Source organism: Chamaea fasciata, unplaced genomic scaffold, assembly GCF_029207755.1.
Source record: "Chamaea fasciata isolate MVZ Bird 193981 ecotype frontalis unplaced genomic scaffold, bChaFas1.0.hap1 SCAF_968, whole genome shotgun sequence".
Classification (NCBI taxonomy): domain Eukaryota; kingdom Metazoa; phylum Chordata; class Aves; order Passeriformes; family Sylviidae; genus Chamaea; species Chamaea fasciata.
The window spans coordinates 1-25829 of NW_027095053.1; the positions used below are offsets into that span (position 1 = coordinate 1).

General features: G+C 55.1%; 1 protein-coding gene across 1 annotated transcript; it reads left to right on the plus strand.

The window, feature by feature from the left end:
- Nucleotides 1-4607: 4607 nt before the first annotated feature.
- Nucleotides 4608-25784, plus strand: LOC136306087 (glutamate receptor ionotropic, kainate 5-like; the record flags this gene model as incomplete). Its single annotated transcript, XM_066209434.1, is given in 22 exon segments — nucleotides 4608-4642; nucleotides 4644-4694; nucleotides 4697-4775; nucleotides 5118-5137; nucleotides 5139-5216; nucleotides 7285-7450; nucleotides 9631-9809; nucleotides 10724-10777; nucleotides 11569-11733; nucleotides 12656-12808; nucleotides 14113-14217; nucleotides 14744-14851; nucleotides 16972-17166; nucleotides 18688-18801; nucleotides 20113-20222; nucleotides 21551-21724; nucleotides 22782-22947; nucleotides 23732-23957; nucleotides 24537-24665; nucleotides 25038-25159; nucleotides 25260-25510; nucleotides 25512-25784. Coding segments are annotated over 22 exon segments (2873 nt in total), but the record flags the coding sequence as incomplete, so codon positions are not given.
- Nucleotides 25785-25829: the final 45 nt, after the last annotated feature.

The following is a 25829-nucleotide window of genomic DNA, read 5'->3' on the forward strand; positions in this document are numbered from 1 at the left end:
GGGAGACCGGGAATTTTGGGGGGGAAAAGGGGAATTTTGGGGAAGGGGGGGGGCACACCGGGATGCGCCTCCGTTTAAACCGCCCCCGGCCCGCTGTGACCCCCCCGGTACCGGGATTCGGGATCGGGATTCGGGATCGGGAATTGGCTCCCCGGTACCGGGATTCGGGATCGGGATCGGTGCCGGGATTTGGGACTCGGGGGTTCGGGATTCGGGCGCCTCCCGGTACCGGTAGCGGTACCGGGATCTGGGATTTTGGAATCGGGATCGAAATTCGGGATCGGGAATTGCGCCCCCCCCCGGTACCGGTACCGAGATTTGAGATCGGGATCGGCCCCCCCGGTTCCGGGATTCGGGATTCGGGACCCGGGATCGGCCCCCCCGGTACCGGGATTCGGGACCCGGGATCGGCCCCCCCGGTACCGGGATTCGGGACCCGGGATCGGCCCCCCCCGATACCGGGATTCGGGACCCGGGATCGGCCCCCCCGGTTCCGGGATTCGGGATTCGGGGACCCGGGATCGGCCCCCCCGGTTCCGGGATTCGGGATTCGGGACCCGGGATCGGCCCCCCCCGGTTCCGGGATTCGGGATTCGGGACCCGGGATCGGCCCCCCCGGTTCCGGGATTCGGGATTCGGGACCCGGGATCGGCCCCCCCCGGTTCCGGGATTCGGGATTGGGGACCCGGGATCGGCCCCCCCCGGTTCCGGAGCCGCCCCCGGTGCCGCCCCCGCGGCTCCCGGGGCCCGTTTCCCTCCCGCGGGGCCGGGGCCGGTCCCGGAGCCGCCGCTCGCGGCGTTCGGTTCCATCCCCGCTCCCGGTCCCGCTCCCGGTTTGCGGTGCCGGGTCCAGCCCCGGCTCCGGCCGCGTTCCCCGGAACCGAGCCCGGATCCATTCCCCGGTCCCGGATCCATTCCCGGTCCCGGATCCATTCCCGGTCCCGGATCCATTCCCGGTCCCGGATCCATTCGCGGTCCCGGATCCATTCCCGGTCCCGGATCCATTCCCGGTCCCGGATCCATTCGCGGTCCCGGATCCATTCCCCGGTCCCGGATCCATTCCCGGTCCCGGATCCATTCCCCGGTCCCGGATCCATTCCCGGTCCCGGATCCATTCCCGGTCCCGGATCCATTCCCGGTCCCGGATCCATTCCCGGTCCCGGATCCATTCGCGGTCCCGGATCCATTCCCGGTTCCCGGATCCATTCGCGGTCCCGGATCCATTCCCGGTCCCAGTTCCCGGATCCATTCCCCGGTCCCGGTTCCCGGATCCATTCCCCGGTCCCGGATCCATTCGTGGTCCCGGTCTCGGATCCATTCCCGGTCCCGGTCCCGGATCCATTCCCAGTCCCGGATCCATTCCCGGTCCCGGTTCCCGGATCCATTCCCGGATTTCACCCTTGATTCCGGACCCGATCCCGGTTCCAATCGCGATTCCCGGTCCCGGTTCTGATTCTCGGTTCTATTCCCGATTCCCGGTTCCGGTCCCGACCCATTCGCGTCCCCCCCCCCACCCGCCATTCCCGGTCCCGGTCCCAGATCCATTTCCCGGTCCCGCTCCTGATTCCCGGTTCCCATTTCCCGGTCCCTGACCCATTCCCGGTCCCGGTTCCCATTCCCTGATTCCCGGTCCCGATTCCCGGTCCCGATTCCCGGTCTCAATTCCCAGTTCCGGTCCGGGTTTTGACTCCCGGTCCCGGATCCATTCCCCGATCCCGGTTCCGGTCCCGATTCCCGGTCCCAATTCCCGGTCCCGGTTCCCGGTTCGGTCCATTCCCCTCCCCCCCCCTCCCCTCCCCCATTTTTGGGCCCCCCCGGAACCGTCGGGGGTGGGGGAGGGGCGCCCCGGGGGGGGGTCCCGGTTCCGGTTCGGGGGGGGGGTCCCGGGGGTGGGGGGAGGGGAACCGGAGCCCCTCCCCCTTCCCCTCCCCCCCCGCCGTTGCCAGGCAACCGCAGCATCCGCCAGGCGGCGCCGTTGCCGGGCAACCGTTACCGGGACGACGGGAAATGGGGGCGGGGGAGGGGGGAGGGAGCCCCGAAATCCCCGGAAATCAGCCCCCAAAAATCCCCCGAATTTAAACCCGAAATCCCCGGAAATCGCCCCAAAACGGGAACCCCCGAAATCCCCGGAAACCCCACCAAAAAAAAACCCAAAAAAACCCCCAAAATGACCCAAAAATGACCCAAAATTAACCCAAAATAACTCAAAATTAACCCCAAATAACACCGGATCCCAAAATCCCCGGAAATCCCACCAAAAAAAACCCCAAAAAACCTCCCAAAATGACCCAAAAATGACCCAAAATAACCCAAAATAACTCAAAATTAACCCCAAATAACACCCGGATCCAAAATCCCCGGAAATCCCACCAAAAAAAAACCAAAATGACCCAAAAATGACCCAAAATAACCCAAAATTAACCCCAAATTGACCCACAATTATCCCCAAAATTACCCCAAATTAATTACCACGGGGTTAATTCGGAATTAATTTGGGGAGGGGGGTCCCGGGTTGTTTTGGGTTGTTTTGGGTTAAATTTGGGGTTTTTTTGGGGGGTCCCACGTTATTTTTTGGGGGGGGGGGAATCCCCGGGGTTAATTTGGGTTAATTTGGGTTAATTTGGGTTAATTTTGGGGGGCGCGGGTGGTCCCGGTGCCCCCCCCCCCACCCCCCACCCACCGCTGGCCCCCCAAAATTACCCCGCCCCCCAAAAAATCCAATTTAACCCCAAAAACCCCCCTAAAAACCCGCAATTAACCCAAATTAACCCTAATTAACCTTGGACCGCCCCCCCCCCCAAAGATAACTTGGGACCCCTGCCCCAAAAAACCCCCAAAAATCCAATTTAACCCCCCAAAAATCACCCAAAAATTCCCAAAAAACCCAATTAGCGCTAATTAATTATTCCAGGCGGAGCTGCCGCGGCCGGAGCCCCCCCCGCCCCCCAAAACCCCCCCTAAAAACCCCCAAAAATCCAATTTAACCCCCCAAAAAAATCACCAAAAACTTCCCCAAACCCTCAATTAACGCTAATTAACGCTAATTAATTATTCCAGGCGGAGCTGCCGCGGCCGGAGCCCCCCCCGCCCCCCAAACCCCCCCCTAAAAACCCCCCAAAAAAACCCCCAAAAATCCAATTTAACCCCCCAAAAAATCACCAAAAACTTCCCAAAACCCTCAATTAACGCTAATTAACGCTAATTAATGGTTGCAGGCGGCGCTGCCGCGGCCGGAGCCCCCCCCGCCCCATGGTTTGGGGGCGATGCCGCCCCCCGCCCCCCCCGCGCTGCTGCTGCTGTTGGTGGCGGCCGCCGCCCCCCGCGGCCCCCCCCGGCCCGGCCGCGCTGCGAATGGGTGAGAACGGGGGAAATTTGGGAATTTGGGGGGGGCTGGAAGGATTTGGGGGGATTTGGGGGGATTTGGGGGAAATTTGGGGGTTTGGGGGGAGATTTTGGGGGGATTTTGGGGGGGGATTTGGGGGGTTTGGAGGAGATTTTGGGGGGTTTGGGGGGGGGTTTGGGGGGAGATTTAGGGGAGGTTTAAAATTTAAAAAAAATTGGGGGGATTTTGGGGGGATTTGGGGGGATTTTGGGGGGTCTGGAAGGATTTTGGGGGGATTTTGGGGGGATTTTGGGGGGGTTTTGGGGGGGGTTGGGTGGGAATTTGGGGGTTTGGGGGCAGATCTGGGGGGGGTTAGAATTAAAAAAATTGGGGGGATTTTGGGGGGGATTTTGGGGGGGTTTGGGTGGGAATTTGGGGGGTTTGGGGGGAGTAAAAATTTTTTTAAAAAAATTGGGGGATTTTGGGGGGATTTGGGGGGATTTTGGGGTTTGGGGGGAGATTTGGGGGGGTTAGAATGAAAAAAAATTGGGGGATTTTGGGGGGGATTTTGGGGGGGTCTGGGGGGATGCCAGGTGGGGTTTGGGGGAGGATTTGGGAGGAATTTGGGGATTTTGGGGGGATTTGGAGGGGGGGGAGGGGTCGGGGGTGAGAATTCGGGGGGGATTTGGGAAATTTTGGGGGGGGGGGTCTGCGGGGGGGCGGTTTAAAATTTAAAAAAAAAAATCTGGGGGGATCTGGGTGGGATTTCGGGGGGGAATTTTGGGGGGGTCCGTAGAATTTCGATTTATTTTAATTTATTTTGGGTTTTTTGGGGGTTTTTTGGGAGGTTTTTGGGGCCGGGGGTTTTTGGGGGCGCCCCGATCCCGATCTGACCCCCCCGGGACCCCCCCAGCCGCCATCCTGGACTTGCGGGGGGGCTGCGGGCGGGGGGAGTCCCTGTAGAACTTTGGGATTTTTGGGGGGGATTTTTGTTTTGTTTTGGGGTTTTTTGGGGGGTTTTTGGGGGTTTTTGGGGCCGGGGGTTTTTGGAGGCGCCCGATCCCGATCTGACCCCCCCCGGGACCCCCCCAGCCGCCATCCTGGACTTGCGGGGGGGCTGCGGGCGGGGGGAGTCCCTGTAGAACTTTGGGATTTTTGGGGGGGGATTTTTTGTTTTGTTTTGGGGTTTTTTGGGGGGTTTTTTTGGGGTTTTTGGGGGTTTTTGGGGCCGGGGGTTTTTTGGGGGCGCCCGATCCCGATCTGACCCCCCCCGGGACCCCCCCAGCCGCCATTCTGGACGAGCGGGGGGGCTGCGGGCGGGGGGGAGCGCCTGGCGCTGGCGCTGGCCCGGGAGCGCGTCAACGGCCCGGGGGGGGGGGCGCGCCCCCGGCCCGGCTGGAGGTGGACGTGTTCGAGCTGGCCCGGGACAACCAGTACGAGACCACCGACACCAGTAAGGCACTGGGACAAACTGGGAGGGGGGTTGGGGGTTTTTTTGGGTTTTTTTGGGGGGGATTTTTGGGGTTTTGGGGGGAATTTTTGGGGTTTTGGGGGGGGAATTTTTGGGGGTTGGGGGCACTGGGATGGACTGGGAGGGACTGGGACAAACTGGGAGGGGGTTGGGGGTTTTTTGGGGGGGGATTTTTGGGGTTTTGGGGTGATTTGAGGGGGTTGGGGGGGACTGGGATGAACTGGGAGAGACTGGGAGGGACTGGGATGGGGTTTGGGGGGATTTTGGGGGATTTTGGGCTCGGGGGATTTGGGTTTCAGGGGAATTTTGGGGTCCCCCCCCCAGTGTGTCAGATCCTGCCCAAGGGGCGTGGTCTCGGTGCTGGGTCCGGCCGCCAGCCCGGCCGCCGCGGCCACGGTCAGTCACATCTGCGGGGAGAAGGAGGTGAGGGACCCCCAAAAAACCCCGAAAACGACCCCAAAAAAACCCGAAAACGATCCCAAAAAAACCCCAAAACCGGCCCCAGAAAGCCCCCAAAAAATGACCCCAAAAAAAAACCAAAAACCGGCCCCCAAAAAAACCCCAAAGATGACCCCAAAAAACCCTCAAAAATGGCACCAAAAAACCCCCAAAACAACCCCAAAAAACCCCCAAAACCGGCCCCAAAAAAGCCCCAAAAATGACCCCAAAAAAAGTCAAAAACACCCCCGCAAAAAAACCCCAAAAGACCCCCAAAAAAACCCAAAAACTACCCCCAAAAAAACCCAAAAACCGGCTCCAAAAAGCCCCCAAAAACGACCCCAAAACGACCCCAAAAACGACCCCAAAAAACCCGCAAAAAGACCCCCCAAAAACCCCCAAAACGACCCCAAAAAAACCCCAAAAACCGGCTCCAAAAAAACCCCAAAACGACCCCAAAAACCCCCAAAAACGACCCCAAAAATGACCCCAAAAATGACCCCAAAAAACCCCAAAAAGGACCCCCAAAAAAACCCCCACTGCCATTCAGGAACCCCCCCAAAAAACCAAAACCACCCCAAATTGCCCCAAATGTCCCCAAATGTCCCCAAATGTCCCAAAATGTCCCTGGTGACCCCAAATGTCCCCAATCCCCCGAATGTCCCCAAATTCCCCCCAAACCCCCAGTTATCCCAAATCTCCTCAATGTCCCCAAATGTCCCCGATGTCCCCAATTATCCCAATTATCCCAAATGTCCCTGATGACCCCAAATGACCCCAATCCCCAAAATGTCCCCAAATGTCCCCAAACCCTCCCAGTGTCCCCAGTTATCACCGGTTATCCCAAACGTCCCCAATTTCCCAAATCCCCCAAATGTCCCTAAATGACCCCAATTATCCCAAATGTCCCCAAATGTCCCCAAATGTCCCCAAAATGTCCCCAAATGTCCCCAAAATGTCCCCAAAATGTCCCCAAATGTCCCCAAATGTCCCCAAACCCTCCCAGTGTCCCCAGTTATCACCGGTTATCCCAAACGTCCCCAATTTCCCAAATCCCCCAAATGACCCCAATTATCCCAAATGTTCCCAAAATGTCCCCAAATGTCCCCAAAATGTCCCCAAATGTCCCCAAACCCTCCCAGTGTCCCCAGTTATCACCAATTATCCCAAATGTCCCCGATTTCCCAAATCCCCCAAATGTCCCCAAATGACCCCAATTATCCCAAATGTCCCCAAATGTCCCCAAATGTCCCCAATTATCCCAAATGTCCCCAATTATCCCAAATGTCCCCAAAATGTCCCCAAATGTCCCCAAAATGTCCCCAATTATCCCAAATGTCCCCAAATGTCCCCAAATGTCCCCAATTATCCCAAATGTCCCCAATTGTCCCCAAATGTCCCCAAACCCTCCCAGTGTCCCCAGTTATCACCGGTTATCCCAAACGTCCCCGATTTCCCAAATCCCCCAAATGACCCCAATTATCCCAGACGTCCCCAATTATCCCAAATGTCCCCAATTGTCCCCAAATGTCCCCAAATGTCCCCAAATCCCCTCAATGCCCCAGTTTTATCCCCAATTAAATGACCCCAATTATCCCGATTTCCCCCTGATGTCCCCAAATGTCCCCAAACCCTCCCAGTGTCCCCAGTTATCACCGGTTATCCCAAACGTCCCCGATTTCCCAAATCCCCCAAATGTCCCCAAATGTCCCCAATTATCCCAGACGTCCCCAAATGTCCCCAAATGTCCCCAAATCCCCTCAATGCCCCAGTTTTATCCCCAATCAAACGACCCCAATTATCCCAAACGATCCCCGCAGATCCCGCACATCCGCGTGGGCCCCGAGGAGTTTTATCCCCAATTAAAGGACCCCAATTATCCCAAACGTCCCCGCAGATCCCGCACATCCGCGTGGGCCCCGAGGAGTTTTATCCCCAATTAAACGATCCCCAATTATCCCAAACGTCCCCGCAGATCCCGCACATCCGCGTGGGCCCCGAGGAGTTTTATCCCCAATTAAACGATCCCCAATTATCCCAAACGTCCCCGCAGATCCCGCACATCCGCGTGGGCCCCGAGGACACCCCGCGGCCCCCGCTGCTGCGCCTGGCCGCCCTCAGCCTCTACCCCAGCAACGAGGACGTGAGCCAGGCCCTGGGGGGGCTGCTCCGGAGCCTCCGGGCCCCGCCGGCGTCCCTCATCTGTGCCCAGGCCGAGTGTGAGTCCCCACGAGGGAAAATTTGGGCGTTTGTTGGGAATTGATGGCGTTTATTAGCGATTTGTTGGGAATTGATAGGGTTTTATTGGGATTTATTAGGACTTGTTAGCGATTTATTAGGAATTGATAGGGTTTTATTGGGATTTATTAGCGATTTATTAGGAATTGATAGGGTTTTATTGGGATTTATTAGGACTTGTTAGCGATTTATTGGGAATTGATAGGGTTTTATTGGGATTTATTAGGACTTGTTAGCGATTTATTAGGAATTGATAGGGTTTTATTGGGATTTATTAGCGATTTATTAGGAATTGATAGGGTTTTATTGGGATTTATTAGCGATTTATTGGGAATTAATAGGGTTTTATTGGGATTTATTAGGACTTATTAGCCAATTATTGGGAATTAATAGGAATTAATAGGGGTTTATTAGGATTTATTAGCGATTTTTAAAGGAATTAATAGGGTTTTATTGGGATTTATTAGGACTTATTAGCGAATTATTGGGAATTAATAGGAATTAATGGGGGTTTATTAGGATTTATTAGCGATTTTTAAAGGAATTAATAAGGTTTTATTGGGATTTATTGGGACTTATTAGCGAATTATTGGGAATTAATAGGAATTAATAGGGGTTTATTAGGATTTATTAGCGATTTATTAGAAATTAATGGGGTTTTATTGGGATTTATTAGGACTTATTAGCGAATTATTAGGAATTAATAGGAATTAATAGGGGTTTATTAAGATTTATTAGCGCTTTATTAGGAATTAATGGGGTTTTATTGGGATTTATTAGGAGTTTATTAGGGTTTTATTAATCGGGATTTATTAGGGATTTATTGGGATTTATTAGGAGTTTATTGGGGTTTATTAGGGTTTTATTAATCAGGATTTATTAGGGATTTATTTGGGTTTATTAGGCGTTTATTACTGGTTTATTAGGGGTTTTAATAATCCGGATTTATTAGGGGTCTATTGGGGTCTATTAGGGTTTTATTAATCCGGATTTATTAGGGGTTTACTAATCAGAACTTATTAGGGATTTATTTGGGTTTATTAGGGGTTTATTAGTGATTTATTAGGGGTTTATTAATCAGGATTTTTTGTGGATTTATTAGGGGTTTATTAGTGATTTATTAGGGGTTTTATTAATCAGGATTTCTCATGGGTTTATTGGGGTTTATTAGGGGTTTATTAGTGATTTATTAGGGGTTTATTAATCAGGATTTCTCATGGGTTTATTTGGGTTTATTAGGGGTTTATTAGTGATTTATTAGGGGTTTATTAATCAGGATTTTTTATGGGTTTATTGGGGTTTATTAGTGATTTATTAGGGGTTTTATTAATCAGGATTTCTCATGGGTTTATTGGGGTTTATTAGGGGTTTATTAGTGATTTATTAGGGGTTTATTTATCGGGATTTCTTAGAGTTTTATTGGGATTTATTAGGGGTTTTATTAATCAGGATTTATTAGGGGTTTGTGGGGGTTTATTGGGGTTTATTGGGGTTTATTAGGGGTTTATTTATTGGCGTTCCGGGGCCGATTTCGGTGCCGATTTTTGGTGTCCCCATGCCGATTTCGGTGCCGATCTCGGCGCCGATTTCTGGTGTCCCAGTGCCGATTTCAGTGCCGATTTTTGGTGACGCAGTGCCGATTTCGGTGCCGGTTTTGGTGCCGATTTCTGGTGTCCCGGTGCCGATTTCGGCGCCGATTTCTGGTGTCCCAGTGCCGATTTCGTTGCCGATTTCGGTGCCGATTTCGGTGCCGATTTCGGCGCCGATTTCTGGTGTCCCGGTGCCAATTTCGGTGCCGATTTCTGGTGTCCCAGTGCCGATTTCAGTGCCGATTTCGGTGCCGATTTCGGCGCCGATTTTTGGTGTCCCGGTGCTGATTTCGGTGCCGATCTCGGTGCCGATCTCGGTGCCGATTTTTGGTGTCCCAGTGCCGATCTCGGCGCCGATCTCGGTGCCGATTTCTGGTGTCCCGGTGCCGATTTCGGCGCCGATTTCTGGTGTCCCGGTGCCGATTTCGGTGCCGATTTCTGGTGTCCCAGTGCCGATTTCAGTGCCGATTTCGGTGCCGATTTTTGGTGTCCCAGTGCTGATTTCGGTGCCGATTTCGGTGCCGATCTCGGCGCCGATTTCTGGGGTCCTGATCTTCCGGGGGCCCTGGCAGGCCTGCTGCGCCTGGAGGAGCTGGTGCGGCAGTTCCTGATCTCGCGGGAGTCGCTCTCGGTGCGGGTCCTGGACGCCGAGCAGGACCCGACGCCGCTGCTGAAGGAAATCCGCGACGACAAAGTTCCCACCATCATCATCGACGGCAGCGCCGCCACCGCCGGCCTCGTGCTGGCAAAGGTACCGGGCACTGCTGGGGATTTTTGGGGCGAGGTTTGGGAGGTTTGGGGCATTTTTAAAAAAATTTTTTCCGGCGGTTTTGTGGCGGGTTTACGTTGGGGTTTTTTTTTGAGAAGTTTGTGGCGGCTTTATGGCAATTTTGGGGAGTTTTGTGGTGTTTTTGTGGCGATTTTTGGGAGGTTTGGGGTGGTTTGGGGTCAATTTTTGGGAGGTTTGTGGTGTTTTTTGGTCAATTTTTGGGAGGTTTGGGGTGGTTTTGTGACGATTTTTCGGAGGTTTGTGGGAGTTTTGGGTCAATTTTTGGAGGTCTGCGGTAGTTTTGGGTCAATTTTTGGGAGTTTTGTGGTGTTTTTGTGTCGAGTTTTGGGAGTCTTGGGGTGGTTTGGGGTCAATTTTTGGAGGTTTGGGGTGGTTTTGTGTTGATTTTTGGAAGTTTTGTGGGGTTTTGGGTCAATTTTTGGGAGGTTTGGGATGGTTTTGTGTCGATTTTTGGGAGTTTTGTGGGTTTTTTGGGTCAATTTTTGGGAGTTTTGGGATGGTTTGGTGTCAGTTTTTCGGAGGTTTGTGGTCGTTTTTTTGGGTCAATTTTGGGGAGTTTTGGGGTGTTTTTGTTTCAGGTTTTGGGGGTTCTGTGGTTTGTGGTTTTTTGCGGGACTTTTTGGGAGGTTTGGGGCGGTTTTCCGGTGATCTTTGGGACTTTTGGGGCTTTATTTGGGGTGGATTTGGGGGGTTTCGGTTATTGGGGGGGATTTTGGTGGGTTTTTGGGGTGGGTTTGGTGAATTTTGGGGGTTTTTGGGGTGGATTTTTTTGGGGGAATTCGGGGAATTTTGGGGATTTGGGAATTTTTTGGGATTTGGGGGTTTTTTGGGGGTTGGGTTTTGGGGTCTCAGCCCCGCCCTGGCGCCCCCCCCAGGCCTCGGAGCTGGGGATGACGTCGACGTTCTACAAATACATCCTGACCACCATGGTGAGTGACCCCTGAGTGACCCCTGAGTGACCCCTGAGTGACCCCCGGGTGGCCACTGACCAGACGGTGACCCCCAGTGACCGAATGACCGCCCCTGACCCCAAATCACCCCGGAATGACCCCAGATGACCCCAGAGTGACCCCGGGACCCTCTCTGGCCACTGTGACCCCTTGACCTCCCATTGACTCCGATGACCCCAAATGACCTTTGGTGACCTTAAACGACCCCAAATGACCCCGAGTGACCCCACTGACCCCAAATGACCTTCAGTGATCCCAAATGATCCCGAGTGACCCCACTGACCCCAAATGACCTTCAGTGATCCCAAATGACCCCGAGTGACCCCAGAGTGACCCCAGAGTGACCCCAGGACCCTCTCTGGCCACTGTGACCCCTTGACCTCCCGTTGCCTTTAATGACCTTTAATGGCCTTAAACGACCCCAAATGACCCCGAGTGACCCCACTGACCCCAAATGACCTTCAGTGATCCCAAATGATCCCGAGTGACCCCACTGACCCCAAATGACCTTCAGTGATCCCAAATGACCCCGAGTGACCCCCACTGACCCCAAATGACCTTCAGTGATCCCAAATGACCCCGAGTGACCCCCACTGACCCCAAATGACCTTCAGTGATCCCAAATGACCCCGAGTGACCCCAGAGCGACCCCGGGACCCTCTCTGGCCACTGTGACCCCTTGACCTCCCGTAGCCTTTAATGACCTTTAATGACCTTAAACGACCCCAAATGACCCCGAACGACCTCAATGACCCCTCGGTGACCCCCAGGACTTCCCCCTGCTCCGTCTGGACACTCTCCCGGCCGCTCCGGCCACCGTCCTGGGCTTCTCCATGTTCAACACCAGCCACGGCTTCTACCCCGAGTTCGTGCGGAGCCTCAACATGTCCTGGAGGGAGAGCTGCGAGCTGGGGGGGCCCTACCCCGGCCCCGCGGTGAGGGGGGAGCCCCAAAAAATCCATGAGGGGACCCCAAAAAATCCGGGGACCCCAAAAAACCCCGGGGAGAAATGAAAAAAAAAAAAAATCCCGAGGAAAAACCAAAAAATCCCGAACGAAAACGAAAAAAATTCCCGAAAGAAAATGATAAAAATCCCAAGGAAAACACAAAAATTTGTAAATTTTGGGGTGAGAAAAGCCCCCAAAATCCCTGAGGGGAGCCCCCAAAAAAAAAAAATCCAGAGGGGAACGAAAAGATCCCGAGGAAAAACAAAAAAAATCCGGAAAGAAAACGAAAAAAATCCCGAAAGAAATTTTAAAAAAAGGAAAAAAATCCCGAGGGAAAAAAACCAAAATTTGGGGGGAATTGGGGAATTTCAAAAAAAACCAGAACGCCCCAGGGAGGACCCCAAAAAACCCGAGGGGAGCCCAAAAATCTTGGGGAAAAAAACCCCCAAAAATTCGAATTTTAAGGTCTCAGAAAACCCAAATTTTGGGGGGATTTTTAGGAGCCTCTGGGGGGACCCCGAACCCTTTTGGGGGACCCCAAAAAACCTTGAAAAGACCCAAAAAAATCTTTAATTACATGAAAATTCAGGGGGAAAAAAAAAAAAACCCGACCCCACCTAAAAATTCAAACTTTAGCATATTTGAGACCCGAAGTTTTTCGGGGTTTTGGGGGGCGGGCGTTTGGGGTCTGAGGGGGACCGCAGAATTCGGTGAAAAAACCTCCCGAGAAACTGCGAAGAGACCCAAAAATCCTGACAAAATTCAGGGGGAAAAAAACCCAAAAAAACCACGAAAAATCGGAATTTCGACCCCTCGAGAACCCCAAATTTTTTTTTGGGATTTGGCGGGGATTCCGAGGGGACCCCGCGGCGTTTTTGGGGACCCCGAACGCCCCGAATTTCCCCCGCAGCTGTCGGCGGCGCTGCTCTTCGACGCCGTGCACGTGGTGGTGGGCGCCGTGCGGGAGCTGAACCGGAGCCAGGAGATCGGGGGGCGCCCCTTGGGCTGCGCCGCGCCCGGGATCTGGCCCCACGGCACCAGCCTGATGAACTACCTGAGGATGGTGAGGGAATCCTAAAAACGTGACCCCAAAATGCCCCAAAATTCGGGGCCTTGGGGGCAAAAAACCCCGCGAGGATCGGGGCGAAAACGGGGGAGTTACGGGGGAAAAATCTGGGGGGAATTGGGAAAAAAAATCGGGGGATTTCGGAGGAAAAAAAATCCGTGAGGGATTGGGAAAAAAAAAAAATCGGGGGGGTTTAAGGGGAAAAAATAACTCCCCAAGAATTGGAGAAAAATTTGGGGGGGTGTGGGGGAAAAAATTCTGGGGAGAATTCGGAGAAAAATCGGGGAATTTAGGGGGAAAAAAAAAAAAACCCGGGGAGAATTGCAAAAGAATTGGGGAAAAAAATTGGGGGATTGAGGGGGAGAAAAACTCAGTGGGAATGAGAACAAATTGGGGGGGATTTAGGGGATTTTGGGCGGATTTTGGGCGGATTTTGGGCGGATTTTGGGCGGATTTTGGGGCACTTTTGGGCAGATTTTGGGCTGGTTTTGGGCCGATTTTTTGGCCATTTTTTGGCCGTTTTTGGGCCGATTTTTTGGGTGAATTTTGGGCTGTTTTGGGGCCGTTGCAGGTGGATTTTTGGGGAGGATTTTTGGGTGGATTTTGGTCAGTTTTGGGCCGATATTTTGGGCATTTTTGCCTGTTTTTGGGCCGATTTTTTGGGTGAATTTTGGGCGGCTTTGGGGTCGTTGCAGGTGGATTTTGGGGGCAGATTTTTGGGTGGATTTTGCCCGTTTTTGGGCCGATTTTTTGGGTGAATTTTGGGCGGTTTTGGGGCCGTTGCAGGTGGATTTTTGAGGAGGATTTTTGGGTGGATTTTGGCCGGTTTTGGGCCGATTTTTTGGCCATTTTTTGGCCGTTTTTGGCCCGATTTTTTGGGTGAATTTTGGGCGATTTTGGGGCCGTTGCAGGTGGATTTTGGGGGCAGATTTTTGGGTGGATTTTGGCCGTTTTTGGGCCGATTTTTTGGGTGAATTTTGGGTGGTTTTGGGGCCGTTGCAGGTGGATTTTTGGGGCGGATTTTTGGGTGGATTTTGGCTGGTTTTGGGCCGATTTTTTGGCCATTTTTTGGCCGTTTTTGGGCCGATTTTTTGGGTGAATTTTGGGTGGTTTTGGGGCCGTTGCAGGTGGATTTTGGGGGCAGATTTTTGGGTGGATTTTGGGTGGTTTTAGGGCCGTTGCAGGTGGATTTTTGGGCAGATTTTTGGGTGGATTTTGGCCGGTTTTGGGCCCATTTTTTGGCCATTTTTTGGCCGTTTTTGGGCCGATTTTTGGGTGAATTTTGGGCGGTTTTGGGGCAGGTGGAGTACGACGGGCTGACCGGGCGCGTGGAGTTCAACAGCAAAGGGCAGAGGACGAATTACAGCCTGAGGGTCCTGGAGAAGGGCCGGGATGGACACCGGGAGGTGAGTGACCACTGAGTGACCACTGAGTGACCACTGTGACCCCTGACTGACCGCTGACCCCTGAGTGACCAATGAGTGACACTGAGTTACCCCTGAGTGACCCCTGTGAGTGACCATCACAGCCTGAGGGTCTTGGAGAAGGGCCGGGATGGACAGTGGGAGGTGAGTGACCACTGAGTGACCACTGACCCCTGACTGACCCCTGAGTGACCAGTGAGTGACCACTGACCCCTGACTGACCCCCGAGTGACCAATGAGTGACCACTGACCCACTCCTGAGTGACCGTCACAGCGTGAGGGTCCTGGAGAAGGACTGGGATGGACAGCGGGAGGTGAGTGACCACTGAGTGACCACTGACCCCTGACTGACCAGTGAGTGATCCCTGAGTGACCACTGACCCCTGAGCGCCTCAAAAAACCCCAGAGTGACCCCAGTGACCACGCCCTCAAGCGACCACGCCCCTATCGCAGTGACCGTGCCCCCCAATGGCTGACCACGCCCCTGACACTGTGACCACGCCCCCAGGTGGGCGTGTGGTTCTCTAACCGGACGCTGGCCATGGACGAGGCGACACTGGCCCTGAACGCCTCGGACAGCCTGGCCAACAAGACCCTCATCATCACCACCATACTGGTGCGGACTGGGAGCCACTGGGGGGGACTGGGAGGGACTGGGATGGGATTGGGAGGGACTGGGACAAACTGGGAATGACTGGGGCAGGGATAAATGGGACTGGGAGGGACTGGGAGGGACTGGGAATGAGTGGGGCGGGGATAAATGGGACTGGGAGGGACTGGGATGGGATTGGGGGGGACTGGGACAAACTGGGAATGACTGGGGCAGGGATAAATGGGACTGGGAGGGACTGGGAGGGACTGGGAATGACTGGGGCGGGGATAAATGGGACTGGGAGGGACTGGGATGGGATTGGGGGGGACTGGGACAAACTGGGAATGACTGGGGCAGGGATAAATGGGACTGGGAGGGACTGGGAGGGACTGGGAATGACTGGGGCGGGGATAAATGGGACTGGGAGGGACTGGGATGGGATTGGGGGGGACTGGGACAAACTGGGAATGACTGGGGCAGGGATAAATGGGACTGGGATGGGATTGGGGGGGACTGGGACAAACTGGGAATGACTGGGGCGGGGATAAATGGGACTGGGACAAACTGGGACAAACTGGGAATGACTGGGACAGGGATAAATGGGACTGGGATGGGATTGGGGGGGACTGGGACAAACTGGGAGGGGCTGGGATGGAGGTGTTGGGGGTTTGAATGGACTGGTTTGTACTGGGAGGGAACTGGGGGTCACTGGGTCCTGTCACAGTCTCCGTTCGGGGTCTCCGTCCTGTGACCCCACTGACCCCAGTGTGACCCCGTGACCCCACTGACCATCCCGTGACCCCAGTGACCACTCCCATGACCCCGTGACCCCACTGACCCCACTGACCATCCCGTGACCCCACTGACCACTCCCATGACCCCGTGACCCCACTGACCATCCCGTGACCCCACTGACCACTCCCATGACCCTGTGACCCCACTGACCCCACTGACCACTCCCATGACCCTGTGACCCCACTGACCATCCCGTGACCCCACTGACCACTCGTGTCCCACTGACCATCCCGTGAGAGGTTTTGTGTGGACACTGCACTGACCATGTCCTGTGACACTGACCCCACTGACCACTCCCATGAGTCACTGACCACTCCCATGACCCTGTGACCCCACTGACCATCCCGTGTCCTGCCCCGCTGACCACTCCCTGTCCCACTGACCACTCGTGTCCCTCTGACCATCCCGTGAGGGGTTCTCTGTGGACACTGCACTGACCATGTCCTGCGCCACTGACCCCACTGACCACTCCCACGTGTCACTGACCATCCCGTGACCCTGTGACCCCACTGACCATCCTGTGTCCTGCCCCGCTGACCACTCCCATGAGTCACTGACCACTCCCATGACCCCGTGACCCCACTGACCATCCTGTGTCCTGCCCCGCTGACCACTCCCCATCCCACTGACCACTCGTGTCCCTCTGACCATCCCGTGAGGGATTCTCTGTGGACACTGCACTGACCATGTCCTGCACCGCTGACGACTCCCACGTGTCACTGACCATCCCGTGACCCTGTGACCCCACTGACCATCCTGTGTCGTGCCCCGCTGACCACTCCCTGTCCCACTGACCACTCCCTGTCCTACTGACCACTCCCCGTCCCACTGACCATCCCGTGAGAGGTTTTGTGTGGACACTGCACTGACCATGTCCTGTGTCACTGACCCCACTGACCACTCCCACGTGTCACTGACCACTCCCATGACCCTGTGACCCCACTGACCATCCTGTGTCCTGCCCCGCTGACCACTCCCATGAGTCACTGACCACTCCCATGACCCTGTGACCCCACTGACCATCCCGTGTCCTGCCCCGCTGACCACTCCCATGAGTCACTGACCACTCCCATGACCCTGTGACCCCACTGACCATCCTGTGTCCTGCCCCGCTGACCACTCCCATGAGTCACTGACCACTCCCATGACCCTGTGACCCCACTGACCATCCCGTGTCCTGCCCCGCTGACCACTCCCTGTCCCACTGACCACTCGTGTCCCTCTGACCATCCCGTGAGGGGTTCTCTGTGGACACTGCACTGACCATGTCCTGCGCCACTGACCCCACTGACCACTCCCACGTGTCACTGACCATCCCGTGACCCCGTGACCCCACTGACCGCTGGCAGGAGAACCCGTACGTGATGCGGGTGTCCGGCGGGGCCGGCCCCGAGCGCTACGAGGGCTTTTGCGTGGACATGCTGCGGGAACTGGCGGCGCTGCTCAAGTTCCGCTTCCACATCAAGCTGGTGGAGGACGGGCTCTACGGGGCCCCCGAGCCCAACGGCTCCTGGACCGGCATGGTGGGCGAGCTCATCAACAGGGTACGGGAACCCCACGGGGAAATCCCGTAGGGAAAAAACTGGGCGAAAATCCCAAATCGGAAATCCTGTAGGGAAAAAACTGGACGAAAATCCCAAAATCCCAAAGGGGAAATCCCGTAGGGAAAAAACTGGGCGAAAATCCCAAAGGGGAAATCCCGTAGGGAAAAAACTGGACGAAAATCCCAAAATCCCAAAGGGGAAATCCCGTAGGGGAAATACTCCCATGGTGGGCGAGCTCATCAACAGGGTACGGGAACCCCACGGGGAAATCCCGTAGGGAAAAAACTGGGCGAAAATCCCAAATTGGAAATCCTGTAGGGAAAAAACTGGACGAAAATCCCAAAATCCCAAAGGGGAAATCCCGTAGGGAAAAAACTGGGCGAAAATCCCAAAGGGGAAATCCCGTAGGGAAAAAACTGGACGAAAATCCCAAAATCCCAAAGGGGAAATCCCGTAGGGGAAATACTCCCATGGTGGGCGAGCTCATCAACAGGGTACGGGAACCCCAAGGGGAAATCCCGTAGGGAAAAAACTGGGCGAAAATCCCAAATCGGAAATCCTGTAGGGAAAAAACTGGGCGAAAATCCCAAAGGGGAAATCCCGTAGGGGAAAAACTGGGCGAAAATCCCAAAATCCCAAAGGGGAAATCCCGTAGGGGAAATACTCCCATGGTGGGCGAGCTCATCAACAGGGTACGGGAACCCCAAGGGGAAATGCCGTAGGGAAAAAACTGGGTGAAAATCCCAAAGGGGAAATCCCATAGGGAAAAAACTGGGGGAAAATCCCAAAATCCCAAAGGGGAAATCCCATAGGGGAAATACTCCCATGGTGGGCGAGCTCATCAACAGGGTACGGGAACCCCAAACCCCAAATCCCAAAGGGAAAATGGGATCCCGGGAGAAAATCCCATTGGAAAATGCTATGGGGAAAATACCAGGGGAAAATCCTATAGGGAAAATTCCATAGGCATTTTGGGGGCATTTTTGGGGCAGTTTGGGGGTTGTTTTTGGGGCCCTTTTGGAGTTGGTTTTGGGGCAATTTCGGGGCAGTTTTGCGGCGGTTTTGGGGTTGTTTTTTGGGGCCATTTTGGGGTTGTTTTTGGGGCAGTTTGGGGGTTGTTTTTGGGGCGCTTTTGGAGCTGATTTTGGGGCGATTTCGGGGCAGTTTCGCGGCGGTTTTGGGGTTATTTTTGGGGCAGTTTTGGGGCAGTTTTGGGGCAGTTTTGGGGCAGTTTGGGGGTTGTTTTTGGGGCCCTTTTGGAGCTGATTTTGGGGCGATTTCGGGGCAGTTTCGCGGTGGTTTTGGGGTTGTTTTTTGGGGCTTTTTGGGGCAGTTTGGGGGTTGTTTTTGGGGCCCTTTTGGAGCTGATTTTGGGGCGATTTCGGGGCAGTTTCGCGGCGGTTTTGGGGTTGGTTTTTTGGGGTCATTTTAGGCTCATTTTGGGGCAGTTTTTGGGGGTTTTTTGGGGTCATTTCGGGGTTATTTCGACCCCCCACGGTTTGTTTTTTCGGGGGCCCGCAGAAAGCCGACCTGGCGGTGGCCGCCTTCACCATCACGGCCGAGCGCGAGAAGGTGATCGACTTCTCCAAGCCCTTCATGACCCTGGGCATCAGCATCCTCTACAGAGTGCACTTGGTACGGGGGTTCGGGGCGGATTTGGGGTCTTTTGGGGGTTTTGGGATGGTTTGGGTGGTTTTGGGGTGCTCTGGGCAGGTTTGGGGGTTGTTTCGGGGTGGCTTCGGGGCATTTTTTAGGGTGGGTTTGGGGCGTCCTCTACGGAGTGCACTTGGTACGGGGTTTCAGGGCGTTTTCGGGGTGATTTGGGGTTTTTGGGGTGTTTTGGGGCAGTTTTGGGGATTTTCAGGGTGGTTTTGAGGCACTTTTGAGGGGGTTTTGGGGTTTGGGGTGATTTGGGGTTTTTGGGGTGTTTTGGGGCAGTTTTGGGGCAGTTTGGGGGTTTTTCAGGGCGGTTTTGGGGTGGTTTTGAGGCACTTTTGAGGCGGTTTTGGGGTTTGGGGTGATTTGGGGTGTTTTGGGGCAGTTTTGGGGCAGTTTGGGGCATTTTCAGGGCGGTTTTGGGGTGGTTTTGAGGCACTTTTGAGGCGGTTTTGGGGTTTGGGGTGATTTGGGGTTTTTGGGGCAGTTTGGAGCAGTTTTGGGGCAGTTTGGGGCATTTTCAGGGCGGTTTTGGGGTGGTTTTGAGGCACTTTTGAGGCGGTTTTGGGGTTTGGGGTGATTTGGGGTTTTTGGGGTGTTTTGGGGCAGTTTTGGGGATTTTCAGGGTGGTTTTGAGGCACTTTTGAGGCGGTTTTGGGGTTTGGGGTGATTTGGGGTTTTTGGGGTGTTTTGGGGCAGTTTTGGGGATTTTCAGGGTGGTTTTGAGGCACTTTTGAGGCGGTTTTGGGGTGTGGGGTGATTTGGGGTTTTTGGGGTGGTTCGGGGCATCAGCATCCTCTACAGAGTGCACTCGGTACAGGAATTTGGGGCGTTTTTGGGGTTTTTGGGGTCTTTGGGGTGGTTTGAGGTGGGTTTGGGGTTGTTTTGGGACAATTTGGGGGCAGCTTGGGGCTGATTTTGGTGCCGGTTTTGGGGCAGTTTTTGGGGTGTTTTCTTTGGCAGTTTTTGGGTATTTTTGGGGCAGGTTTTTTTTCAGTTTTTGGGTATTTTCGGGGCAATTTTTGGGTCAGTTTTTGGGTATTTTTGGGGCAGTTTTTGGGCAGTTTAGGGGTATTTTCAGGCGGATTTTCTTGGCAGTTTTTGTGTGGTTTTTGGGCGGGTTTTTTTGGCACTTTTTGGGTGTTTTTTGGGGCGGTTTTGGGTCAGTTTTCGGGTATTTTCAGGCGGTTTTTTTTGACAGGTTTTGGGTGTTTTTTGGGCGGGTTTTTTTTCGCTGTTTTTGGGTGTTTTTGGGGGCGGTTTCGGGGGTCTCACACGGCGTCCCCCCAGGGCCGCAAGCCGGGGTATTTCTCCTTCCTAGACCCCTTCTCTCCGGCCGTGTGGCTCTTCATGCTCCTGGCCTACCTGGCCGTCAGCTGCGTGCTCTTCCTGGCCGCCAGGTGAGCGGGGACGCCCCGAAAACGGGGCCATGAATTGGGGGGGGGGACACCCCAAAAATGGGGCCCTGGAGACCCCCAAAAATGACCCCGGGAACTGTGGGGGACCCCCCAAAAATGGGGCCCTGGAGACCCCCAAAAATGGCTCCAGGAACTGTGGGGGACCCCCCAAAAATGGGGCCCTGGAGACCCCCAAAAATGACCCCAGGAACTGTGGGGGGCCCCCCAAAAATGGGGCCCTGGAGACCCTCAAAAATGACCCCAGGAACTGTGGGGGACCCCCCAAAAATGGGGCCCTGGAGACCCCCAAAAATGGCCCCAGGAACTGTGGGGGACACCCCAAAAATGGGGCCCTGGAGACCCCCAAAAATGGCCCCGGGAACTGTGGGGGACACCCCAAAAATGGGGCCCTGGAGACCCCCAAAAATGGCTCCAGGAACTGTGGGGGACCCCCCAAAAATGGGGCCCTGGAGACCCCCAAAAATGGCCCCAGGAACTGTGGGGGACCCCCCAAAAATGGGGCCCTGGAGACCCCCAAAAATGGCACCGGGAACTGTGGGGGGCATCCCAAAAATGGGGCCCTGGAGACCCCCAAAAATGACCCCGGGAACTGTGGGGGACACCCCAAAAATGGGGCCCTGGAGACCCCCAAAAATGGCCCCGGGAACTGTGGGGGACACCCCAAAAATGGGGCCCTGGAGACCCCCAAAAATGGCCCCGGGAACTGTGGGGGACCCCCAAAAATGGGGCCCTGGAGACCCCCAAAAATGGCCCCGGGAACTGTGGGGGACACTCCAAAAATGGGGCCCTGGAGACCCCCAAAAATGGCCCCGGGAACTGTGGGGGACACTCCAAAAATGGGGCCCTGGAGACCCCCAAAAATGGCTCCAGGAACTGTGGGGGACACCCCAAAAATGGGGCCCTGGAGACCCCCAAAAATGACCCCCCCCCCCAAAAAATCCCGGGTGGGTTTGGGGTGAGCCCAGATGGGGAGGTGACCGCAGTGACCACTCCCATGACCCCGTGACCCCACTGACCGTCCCGTGTCCTCATCTCCCGTCCCACTGACCGTTCCCCGTGTCCCGTGTCCCCGACCGCTCCCATGACCCCGTGACCCCTCTATGACCCCACTGACCATCCAGTGACCCCGTGACCCCTCTATGACCCCGCTGACCATCCAGTGACCCCGTGACCCCAGCGCCCGCCCCCACGTCCCAGCGACCGCCCGTGTCGCGAGGGGTTTTGCGTGGGCGCTGCACCGACCGTTCGGTGACCTCGCTGACCGCTCCCGTGACCCCTCGGTGACCCCGCGACCTGTCTGCGACCCCCAGGCTGAGCCCCTACGAGTGGTACAACCCGCACCCGTGCCTGCGGGAGCGGCCGGGGCTGCTGGAGAACCAGTTCACGCTGGGGAACAGCCTCTGGTTCCCAGTGGGCGGCTTCCTGCAGCAGGGGGCCGAGGTGCTGCCCCGCGCCCTCAGCACGCGCTGCGTCAGCGGAGTCTGGTCAGGACGGTTCGGGGGCGGTTCGGGAGTTTGGGGGAATTTTTGGGGGGTTTTTTCTGATTTTTGGGGGGATTTTTTTTGGAATTTTTTTTTATTTTTTTCTGATTTTTCTGGGGGATTTTTTTGGAATTTTTAAAATTTTTTTTTCTGATTTCTTGGGGGGATTTTTTAAAAATTTTTTTTTCTGATTTTTTGGGGGGATTTTTTTTGGAATTTTTAAAATTTTTTTTTCTGATTTTTTGGGGGGATTTTTTTTGGATTTTTTTCTGATTTTTTTTTGATTTTTTTGGGGGGATTTTTTTGGAATTTTTAAAAATTTTTTTTCTGATTTTTTGGGGGGATTTTTTTTGGAATTTTTAAAATTTTTTTTTCTGATTTTTTGGGGGATTTTTTTTTGGATTTTTTTAAATTTTTTTTTCTGTTTTTTTGGGGGGATTTTTTTTGGAATTTTTTAAATTTTTTTTTCTGATTTTTTGGGGGGATTTTTTTGGAATTTTTTAAATTTTTTTTTTCTGATTTTTTGGGGGGATTTTTTTGGATTTTTTTTTTTTTCTGATTTTTTGGGGGGATTTTTTTGGATTTTTTTTCTGATTTTTGGGGGGATTTTTTTGGAATTTTTTCTGATTTTTTCTGATTTTTTGGGGAGATTTTTTTGGAATTTTTTAAAAATTTTTTCTGATTTTTTGGGGGGTTTTTTTTTTTTTAATTTTGTTGGGATTTTTTGGCGATTTATGGGGTTTTTGAGGTTTTGGGGATGTCTGAGGGGATTTGGTGGGAGTTTGGGGGGGCGGATTTTTGGGGGGGGGTTATGTGGATTTTTGGGGGGATTTTTTGGGATTATTTGGGGCTGTTTCAGGGCCGGGCTTTGGGGCCCGTTTTGGGGTGATTTTTATGGGGTTTGGGGCGATTTTTGTGGTTGTTTTGGGGCTGTTTCGGGTTGATTTTTTGGGGGGGGTTGGGCTGATTTTTTTTGGCGGGATTTTTTGGGGCTACTTCAGGGTTCTGTCCCCCCCCCCGACCCCGCCCACCCTCACCCCTGACCCCGCCCTCCCGACAGGTGGGCGTTCACCCTCATCATCATCTCGTCGTACACGGCCAACCTGGCGGCGTTCCTGACCGTGCAGCGCATGGAGGTGCCGGTGGAGTCGGCCGACGACCTCGCCGACCAGACCAACATCGAGTACGGCACCATCCACGCCGGCTCCACCATGACCTTCTTCCAGGTCAGACGGGGTGTCCGTCCAATCCATCGATCCCTCAAATTTTGGGGGAATTTTGGGGATTTTTTTTGATTTTTTTTTGAGTTTTTTTGGAATTTTTTTTTATTTTTGGGGGGATTTTTTGGGGATTTTTTTTTTTTTTTGGTGATTTGGGGGAATCTTCAATCCAATCAATCAATCAGTTCACCCAGTTGATCCGATCAATCAGTCAGTCAACCCGATCTAGCCAATGGGTCAATTAATTAGTCAACCCAATCGACCTAATCAATCAATCAATCAACCTGATTCAATCAATCTGATCAACCAACCAGTCAATCAACCCAACCCAACCAACCCAACCCAATCAACCCAACCTAACCCAATTCAACCAACCCAACCCAACTCAACCAAACCAAACCCGACCCGACCCACGTCAACCCAACCCAACCCAACCGACCTGACTCATCCCAGTCAAAAAAACTGAACCCAACCCAATTCAACCAACCCGATGCAACCAAACCCAACCCAAACCAACCCCAACAAAAAAACCCGGCCCAACTCAATCCACCCAACCCAACTCGGCCCAACCCAACTCAACCCAACCCAACTCAACCCAAGTCAAGCCAAGCCAAGTCAAACCAACTCAACCAACCCAACTCAACCCAACCCAACCAACCCAAACCCGACCCAAACCACGTCAAGCCAACCCAACCAGCCCAACTCAACCCAACCCAACCCACCCCACCCCCCCCAGCCCCCCCCCCGCAGCCCCCCCCCAAAGCCCGTCTCCGCCCGCCGCCCCCGCCAGAACTCGCGCTACCAGACCTACCAGCGGATGTGGAACTACATGCACTCCAAGCAGCCCAGCGTCTTCGTCAAGAGCACGGAGGAGGGCATCGCGCGCGTCCTCAACTCCAAGTACGCCTTCCTGCTGGAGTCCACCATGAACGAGTACCACCGGCGCCACAACTGCAACCTGACGCAGATCGGCGGCCTGCTGGACACCAAGGGCTACGGCATCGGCATGCCGCTCGGTGCGGGATTGGCTGTGCTCGGGGGGGTGGGCGGGGCCTGGGGTGAGATTGGCTGGGGATGTGGGCAGGGCCTGGGGTGGGATTGGTTGGGGCTGGGGGGCGTGGGTGGGGCTTGGGCTGGGATTGGTTGGTGTGTGGGCGTGGCCTGGCGTGGGATTGGTTGGTGTGTGGGCGTGGCCTGGGGTGGGATTGGTTGGTGTGTGGGTGTAGCCTTGGTTGGGAGTGGTTGGTGTGTGGGCGTGGCCTGGGGTGGGATTGGTTGGTGTGTGGGCATGGCCTGGGGTGGGATTGGTTGGTGTGTGGGCGTGGCCTGGGGTGGGATTAGGGGTGTGTATGGGCGTGGCCTGGGATGGGATTAGGGGGGTGTGTGGGCATGGTCTGGGGTGGGATCGGTTGTCGCGTGGGCGTGGCCTGGGCTGGGATTGGCTGGCGTGTGAGACAACATCAACATCTGTGAGACAACAAAAGAGGCGGACACATCCCAAAAAAGAAAGGAATCGCTTTCGGCCCTCTGCGGTCAAAGTCTGTGTCATCGTGGTGACGACGACGTCACCGCCGTGCCCCTCCCGTCTGCGGCAGGGTCGCCGTTCCGCGACGAGATCACGCTGGCCATCCTGCAGCTGCAGGAGAACAACCGGCTGGAGATCCTCAAGAGGAAGTGGTGGGAAGGCGGGCACTGCCCCAAGGAGGAGGATCACCGGGCCAAAGGTGGGCGGGGAGGGGAGGGTGGGGCAGGTTGGGTTGCGTTGGGTTGATTGGATTGAGTTGGGTTGGGTTGGGTTGATTGGTTGGTTTGGGTTGATTGGGTTGGTTTGTTGGGTTGGGTTGACCCAGTTTGGGTTGATCGATTGGGTTGACCAATGTTGGCTTTGTCTTGGTTGGGTTGAGGTGAGTTGGGTTGGGTTGAGTTGGGTCGAGTTGACTTGGGTTGAGTTGGGTTGACCAAGTTGAGTTGAGCTGAGTTGGGTTGAGTTGGGTTGGGTTGAGTTGGGTTGAGTTGAGTTGAGTTGGGTTGAGTTGGGTAGACCAAGTTGGGTTGGGTTGGGTTCAGTTGGGTCGAGTTGTCCCCCGTGTCCCCAGGGCTGGGCATGGAGAACATCGGCGGCATCTTCGTGGTGCTGGTGTGCGGCCTGGTGGTCGCCATCTTGGTGGCCGTCATGGAGTTCGTCTGGTCCACGCGGCGCTCGGCCGAGACCGAGGAGGTGGGGCCGGGGGGTTCCCCTTTGACCCCAACTCTCGGGATCTCTCCCCCAATCATCGCGGAGGTCAGTTTTGACCCCAGATCGCTGTTTCTCTGCCCAGATCTCTCTGTGCACGGAGATGCTGCGGGAGCTGCGCCGGGCCGTGTCGTGCAGCCGCCGCCCCCGCGCGCGCCGCCGGCGCCGCCCCCAGAAACCCGCGGGCCACCTTCATCATCACCCTCATCACCCTCACCATCCCCATCAATCCCATCACCCCCTGCGCGAGATGCGCTTCAGCAACGGGAAGCTGTACTCGGGGGGTGGGGGAGGGGCGGGGGGGGAGGTGGGGGGGCGGGGGAGGGGCGGGGGGCGTGGCCCCGCCCCCTCCCTGCGGTCACGTGCGCGTGTGTCCCGAATGTCGCCGCATCCAAGCGCTGCGCGCCGCCCCTCCCCCAACCACGCCCCGCCCCGGGGGGGGAGGGGGAGGGGGTGGGGGAGGGGCCGCCCCTCCCCCTCCCGCCCCTCCCCCCGCCTCCACAGAAATGGGGGCGCGGCCTCCCGAGTGAAGCCACGCCCCTTTTTCCTCGCCTTGCGCGCCGTGCGCGCGGCGGGAAGTTTTTTTTGGGAGGGGGGGGAGAATTTGGGGGCGCCCCTCCCCCCCCCCGCACCCCCTCAGCCCCTCCCCCCCCCG